At 35.8% G+C, this 7863-nt stretch overlaps 1 protein-coding gene across 1 annotated transcript; it reads right to left on the bottom strand.

Moving 5' to 3' along the window:
• Nucleotides 1–3093: 3093 nt before the first annotated feature.
• Nucleotides 3094–5063, bottom strand: LOC113349663. The gene is made up of 3 exons (XM_026593671.1): nt 4373–5063; nt 3223–4180; nt 3094–3115 (listed from the first exon to the last, which is right to left on the bottom strand). The coding sequence occupies exons 1-3, from the start codon at nt 5061–5063 to the stop codon at nt 3094–3096; spliced, it is 1671 nt and encodes a 556-aa protein (XP_026449456.1).
• Nucleotides 5064–7863: the final 2800 nt, after the last annotated feature.

Consider the following 7863-nt stretch of genomic DNA (forward strand, 5'->3'; position numbering starts at 1 on the left):
CTAGCTAATTTTATAGTGACGAAACTAAATGTTTGACGCTATATTTATTTTTAGTGAGCATCAGCTTGTTTGGTTGCAAATATTTATATAGTAACAACTTCTAATCGTCACGAGACAGAACATTCGCAACGAACTAGATTTTGTCGCTTTAGTCATTTTCAGTGACACTATAACTTCACCGCAGTTCGTGATTTCAGTGACTACTGAAATGTTGTCACCAAGATTTTTTTATGGTGATAAAAAAATACGTAGCTGCTAAAGAATAAGTTTGTGGTAACAATATATTTTATCATGTAAAACATAATACTTAAAAATAATGTAATAAATTAGAGAGAATCAATTCACTTGTCGTAGTAATTTTTCATTAGGATAAACATACAAGTCGTCATTTGTTTACGTCGTTTAATGGGAAAAGATCGAAAAGAATGCTCTATAAACCAAAGATTGATTCTATAAGATTGAATCAAAAGTGTGTCGGGTGCAACGAGCCTTCCTTTTCCTGGACAACAATTTCGTGTTTTGCTATTTCAAGTTTAAACCGGGGAAACTTGGCAGGATCAGCAGCTGTTTGAGCACCTTAAGTTATGCCAACAGAAAAGATCACCTTGCACAAGGAGCACAAAAGACACAAAAAGCACATGAAGAAAGTGGATTCCCAGACTGCATTAGAAAAAAAATAATTGAATTTGAGACAGAATATTGAAATCCAACCAACAACAAAAATAACCAATCCCTTTGTTCAAAAAGAAAGAAAAAAACCAATCTCTGAATCATTGAAAGATAAAGAGCTACTGTTCTAATCAAAATAATTATCAAACCAAACAACTATTTTTAAGTAAATAAAATGCAAATAACTAATCCTATAAATCTGTATCATTGTCAACTGGCTCAATGTCTTCCTCATCCACCTTTGAGTCATTATAATCAACCAATGTTTCATCTTCTTCCTCGACATCAACATCATCCACGTCAATATCAACTGCACACACAATCTCTGCATCTACCAACTCTGCCTCCACATCATCTCCATGGAGTTCATCTAGTCCAACATTATTATCTTCTTGTATGACTGATGATACCATTACATCTCCAGTTTTTTGATAAACATCTTCTTCTTCTTCTTCATCATCATCATCATCCATTTCAGGCACATCCCATATATGTCTGTGATGCATCTTTAGAACCACTTTCCAGTCTGCTCCGAATTTATGATCATCCAGGTAGAACAGTTGACGCGCATCCGATGCGATAACATATGGGTCATTCTTATACCACGTATTACTCACATTTAAACATGTCAAATCATAATCTGTTTTAATATTTTTCTTCCGTGGAGTCAAATCGAACCAGTCACACTTGAATAACACAACCTTATAATTGTTCAGGTATTCTACCTCAATAACATCACATAATGTACCATAAAACTCAATTTCCTTGCCTTCAAATACTGAATCAACTACCAATCCACTATTTGGGTTGTTCGGCGAGCTTCACGTTGTTTCGTATGATACCGAACTCCATTCAGGTTGCAAGCTGAATATGAGTTTGCTCGTAACTCAAACCCCAAAGCCAATGAATACAATTCGTCAGTAGCTTCCGGTGAATTGATAGAACGCAAATCAAACATCTGCAAATTGTTTTAAAAAGACTACGTGAATAAATATACATCAGATGATCATAATGTATTAAAACTTGAGACAATGAAATTTTCCACATACCCGATTCTTAAACCAATCAGGAAACTCTTTTTGTTTCCGTTGTGACAGCAAGTTATCATTATTCGTCTCTTCTTTCAACTTCTTCAAGTGTTCCCTATATTTTAAAACAGAAAAATTAATCGCATAGAATTTGAAATACACATACGACACTCCAGTGGAGTCCCTCTCTGAAACGTTCATTCCATGAGCTACACTTGTTTTAATCATTCTTTAAATAAAAGCATGGGACTCTGAACTCATTCAAACAAATACACACACATTCACAAAAACAAACAAACACCGATAAACTTGGCACACCGAGTGTCTCTACCTCAACTACAAGTAATAAACGTGTTTGGCGCTATGGCTCAACTATTGTGCTCAACTATTGTCTGAGACTACTGGCGCTATAAGCAGTTATTTCAGTTAAGATTAAATATTAAAATAAAAGATTTCCATACCCAATTATAGGATTAAATTTCCAAAATAGTGAACAAATACTAAAATTGAGATATCACTTTGGTAGATACTACTTAAACAACTAAGGTTACAAAGAAAATATGGAATTTATCTACCAACCTACCTAGAATAAATACTAAAGAGTGTACATGTTTACGAACAACATCGAATAGAGGTCCACTTCATGCTCCTAAGTTCGGAACTAATGCGCAAACATAATAACCACTGAAAATAATCTTAGAAACAACTTGATAGTTTTACTTACTTCATGTAAGGTTGCACCTCTTCGCAATTGTTAAGGATGTACCAATGTATCTGATCTCGTTCTTATGGTAACAATGACTTTATTTCTGTAGCGCCAGTTGGGCGGACTTTTTGAGCGAAAAAAGATATTGTTCCTTGGCGTCATAGACTGCTATCTAATTCATCATCATTTCATTCTTTCCTATTAAATTTACTTTCAGTTTCAGTGAAGTGCATCGAGATGAATGTCAAGCATTTATTAATGATGTAAGCCTCTGCAATTGAACCTTCTGGGCGCGCTTTATTTCCCACGTAGCGTTTAAGTGTTCCTAGGTACCTTGATATATATACAAGAAGGTAAACATCAGTAACTATACATATAATTATTGAGAAAACAATCATTATAGAAAAGTTATAAATGCAGTATGACATAATTGAGAGCTCTGTACACTAGAAAAAGCATTAAAAACAAGTAAAATACCTTTCGATTGGATACATCCAACTATATCCAACTGGTCCAACAAGTTTTGCTTCCCGTGGCAAGTGAACAACCAAATGAACCATCACATCAAAAAATGCTGGTGGGAATATTCGCTCCAACTTACAAAGGATCAATACAATATCCTTTTCTAATTTATCCAGGTGATTCACAGTCAAAGTATTTGCACATAAATCATGAAAGAAGTTACACAATTCAATTATGGCAGTATACACATCTTTGCGAAGATAAGCACGAATTCCAACAGGAAGAAGTCTTTGTAATAAGATGTGGCAGTCATGGCTTTTTAGACCATGTATCTTTCCATCAGCAATATTAGCACACCTCGATATGTTAGCCGCATAACCATCTGGGAACTTCACCGACTTCAAAAACTTACAAAAATCTCTTCTTTGTTCTGGTTTTAATGTATAACATGCTGGGGGGTTTTCGAATTTATCTCCCTTAGGCCGTAGATGCAATTCTTTCATAATGTTCATATCTTCCAAATCTAACCGAGCTTTCTCTGTATCCTTGTTTTTCCCATCAATACCTAATATCGTTCCGACAATGTTATCACATATATTCTTCTCCACATGCATAACATCAATCTTATGTCTGATTTTGAGATGTTTCCAATATGGAAGCTCGTAGAAGATACTCTTCTTCGTCCAGCTCAAGTCTTCCTTGGAACGCTTTCTTTTCTTAGTTGAGTAACTCGGATGTTTTCCGAAACGATTGATCCCAAGATTCTGCATTTGCTGCAACAGTTTCTCCCCTATTTTCTCTTCCTGTAGATCCCGTTTTTCTTTATGTCCATCATGAAGTCTGCTATCTCGCCAAGTATGCCCAGGATTCAAGAACCGTCGGTGACACAAATAACCTATCTTGCTTCTCAGTTTCCGTGAAGGCGGATCATCATTACACACGGGACAGGCGAGATACCCTTTTGTACTCCAACCAGATAAATTAGCGTATGCCGAGAAGTCATTTATGATCCATAACACAGCTGCACGCATACAAAAAACTTTTCCTGTCGAGACATCACGATTTTCCACACCGACATCCCACAGCTCTTTTAACTCATCGATTAAAGGGCGCAAATACACATCAATGTCATTGTCAGGTGCTTGCGGTCCAGGAATAAGTAACGACATCATGAAAAAAGGTTGCTTCATGCACTTAAAAGGAGGGAGGTTGTACGGCATCAGCACCACTGGCCACAAGCTATACGCATTGCTCATATTTCCAAAGGGATTAAACCCATCAGTAGCAAGACCCAACCTCACATTACGAGGTTCTGCTGCAAACCATGGATACCGCGCATCAAAATACTTTCATGCTTCAGCATCAGCTGGATTCCTTAAAGCACCATCTTCGACATGTCTTCCCTTATGCCATCTCATGTCACGAGCTGTGTGTTTTGACGAAAACAGTCTCCGCAGTCTTGGTTTTAAAGGAAAATAACGCAGCACCTTGTGTGGGATCTTCTTACCTTTACCGTCATTAAACTTGTATCTAGATTCACTGCATACCGGACATTTGTCTTCCTTTTCATACTCCTTCCAGAATAAAGCACAATCGTTTTTACAAGCATGAATTGACTCATAACCCAATCCTAAACCCTTCAACATTCTTTTAGCTTCATAATATGAACTGGGAATGTTGTTGTTCTTTGGAAAAGCTTTTTTAAGTAACTCCAGATGCATCTCGAAACTTTTATTACTCAGGAGGTTAAGAACTTTGATATGCATTAACCTTACCAAGAATGTTAACGACGTAAAGTCCTTACAACCAGGATATAGCTCTTGCTTAGCTTCATCTAATAATGCGGAAAATATGGCTAAATCAGCTTCACTAGTTTTCTCCCCTCCATACTTCCCACCAGAATTTAAGGATTCAACATTTTCACGTAACATCTCAAGTATAGCCTCATTTGCATTCCCAATAAAAGTTGTTTCATCATTATGGACATTGACAGAACTTGATGCTGACTGATCTTGTGCAGGGTTGTCTTCTTCTCCATGATCAGACCATATTGTATATCTATAACTAATTGCCATTCCATATTTAAGCAAATGATTCTTGACCAAATCTAACGAAACTGGGTCGTTTCCATTCAAGCATTGTTTACAAGGGCATCGACACTTGTCCTTTTTGATTCTTATGAGATGATTTTTGGTCATCTCAATAAAGGAATCAACACCTGACCGAAACTTTTTACTCAATTTGTCGGGCTCCTCTGTCCAACTTTTATCTATTTCAATTCAAAAAGGAAAAAAAAAAAGGTATCACAAACACATACTAGCATACGTGGGCAGAAAGAACATGTATGTATGTATGTGCAGATATGGTGTTGGAAATAAGACCAACACAGAGAGGTAAAAGAGTGGTAGTAAAACAAGTACTTAACATGGTTTCTTTGCTTTATTATACCAGTGAAAGATCCTGACCAGCAAACTTACAACAGGCCCTTGGAGCCAGAATAGTGATTCTACAATACCCTGCATCAAGAGACAGCTGCTTATACACACAAGTAATAAATAGTAATCATACTTAGTCAGATAGAGATGATAAAGTATAAAGTCTTGCATAATCATAATCATAATAACGGAACGGCGAGCAGACGAGATAGAGATGATAAAGATAAGGCAAAACCTAGAGTTGTGAGCCTCGAAGAGCTACTAGGATTTTTTAAAGTACAACTTTTCATTAGTTTTTTTCCAAATCATTATTCAAGGGAGCCTGCATAGTTATATTGGTCTAGCATACATTTAAATCCACAAACAGCTAACTAACAAATTATGTCCAAAGTAATCAAGAGTCTTATCCGATCTGACTTCCCTAAAAGTGATCAAGCATGAGTTCAGTATATTTCCAGAATTTCAACATCACATCAATACACAAATACATAAGCAGAAAAAAAAAAACTTGCCTCAACTCCAGTTGATGTGATGTGTTTGCGTGTGAAACTATGATAAATGTTTCACGGACATGAGGGAATATAGGACAGTTTATAAACTATGATAAACTATGACAAAGGCTGAATCATGAATTGGTGACCGGCACACAACTCTATATCGTCTCGACATGTTTAATATAGGACCCTGCTCGATTGGTCTGTGTAGTGTGTACTATGTAGCACACTAGCTAGTTTATCATTTTTTGAAATCTAATATTTACCATTAACTTGAAATTTTGGAATCAAGCTTATTATAGGGGCGGCATTGTGATAGTAATGTCCCTTTAGTTGGTTAGGGATGTCCAAAAGGGGATGTAAATTAACTACATTACCCTTTTCACCTTAAATCAACCAAAATCAAATCATTTTTTTTAAAACCTAATTAATCAGAAAAAATCAAATCAGTTTCTTTTTTCATCTTCTTCTTCACCTTCTCTTCTCCTCCATCAAATGTAACCTCCATTAAAACTGGAAATTTCGTCGTCTTCGATTAATCAGCGATTCGAAAATTAATCAAGTGTAAGGACTTATATGAGGTATATTATGAAAAACCCAGTTAGGGTTTAGTTTATTTTGTTTGATTTAAGTTTAATTTCTATCAGAAATTAGGGTTTTAGGTGAAAATTGAAATTGAAATTTCTTGGTTTATGTGAGCTACGGTTGATTTTAACTCTATTACGAACAGTAACTGGAAAATTTGATGTTGTTACGGTTGGTAATAGTTCAATTACCAACCGCATGTTCTTATATCTGAAAATTTTCTTCAGTTACGGTTGGTATCGGGCATTTGGTTATCAACCGTAACTCAGTTACGGTTGGTATCGAACATTTAGTTACCAACCGTAACTGGTTTTACAATTGGATTTTTCCCCAAATTTAACCAGTTACGGTTGGTAGTTCATCTTTTACGAACCGTAACTATGAATTACGGTTGGTTACGAGCGAAATGCCAACCGTAATTAGTTCTGAGAATGTAAGAAATTGAATTTTTTTTACGTATTTGAGCAAAAAAAAACTAGTTGGGACTAATTTAGAAGTATACCTAGTCATTTTCAGGCATTGGGTTTTCACTTTGTTGGTTAATTTCTTCGATTGATTGAAATTGACCTTCACTTTGGGTTAAAATTTCTCTACCATCTTCAAACTTTTTTTTTTAAACTCTAAAATCTGATTTTGTTTTGATTTTGAGTTAATATAAGTGAATTTAACCATTAACATTAAACTTGATTATCATCACTAAACTAGGTTATCAATTATGAGGGTTAATTTGTCATTTCCAATTTTTTGATAAGGGACACCTTGAATGATCATGTAATGACCCTTTTTGTCCTATTAAAATGCCGCCCTTCTAATAAACCATGCCGCCCCTCTAATAAGCTTGTTTGGAATTGGTCTTCTGTTTTCGCATTTGTATCCCATTAATTTATGTTGATCGAATGCTACTTGTTGTTGTTTACAAGGTGGATAGAATATATAGACAAGAAAAATATTGAGGTGGTCAAGCTCAATAACTCAAGCTTAAGAATGTGATAAAGACTCAGAACTAATAAAATATCCACGGAGATCAAGCAATTTCATTCTAAAATGGCAATCTAAAGTAATTAAGTAAGCCTTCAATGTTAAACATCACCGAAGTGCAAAAATTAAACAGCACATCATTACAAAGTTACACAAATACATAAGCAGACAAAACAAACTTGCCTCAATTCCAGTAGTAGTCAACTTGCCTCAATTCCAGTAGTAGTCTCGGTCGGCACGAATTGAGTTTATTATAGGGGGCACATATCCTATCCTTACCCGCCACCCTGTCCTACCCGTCATAATTTTTACCCGTATTCTATACTACCCGTCATTGACGGGTAGGGTGACGGGTAAACATTATTTTATCCGCCGTCAAATGGGTAGGATGACGGATAAAACCCGAAATTATCCTACCCTACCCGCTTACCCGCCTAATATATCGAAAATACCAAATAGTCCTTGTTTTCTTTTTGTCTCGTGCCCATTTTTTAGTTATTTTAAAA

This window comes from Papaver somniferum, chromosome 1 (genome assembly GCF_003573695.1).
Source record: "Papaver somniferum cultivar HN1 chromosome 1, ASM357369v1, whole genome shotgun sequence".
Classification (NCBI taxonomy): domain Eukaryota; kingdom Viridiplantae; phylum Streptophyta; class Magnoliopsida; order Ranunculales; family Papaveraceae; genus Papaver; species Papaver somniferum.

Excerpts from the sequence above, each read along its gene's own strand:
- LOC113349663 (XM_026593671.1), bottom strand. The coding sequence starts at position 5,063 with ATGACCAAAAATCATCTCATAAGAATCAAAAAGGACAAGTGTCGATGC. Across the intron at positions 4,181-4,372 it reads CAAGTTTAATGACGGTAAAG|CAGAACCTCGTAATGTGAGG; the intron begins GTAAGAAGATCC and ends CATGGTTTGCAG. Across the intron at positions 3,116-3,222 it reads TATGCGGCTAACATATCGAG|ATGTGTATACTGCCATAATT; the intron begins GTGTGCTAATAT and ends ATCTTCGCAAAG.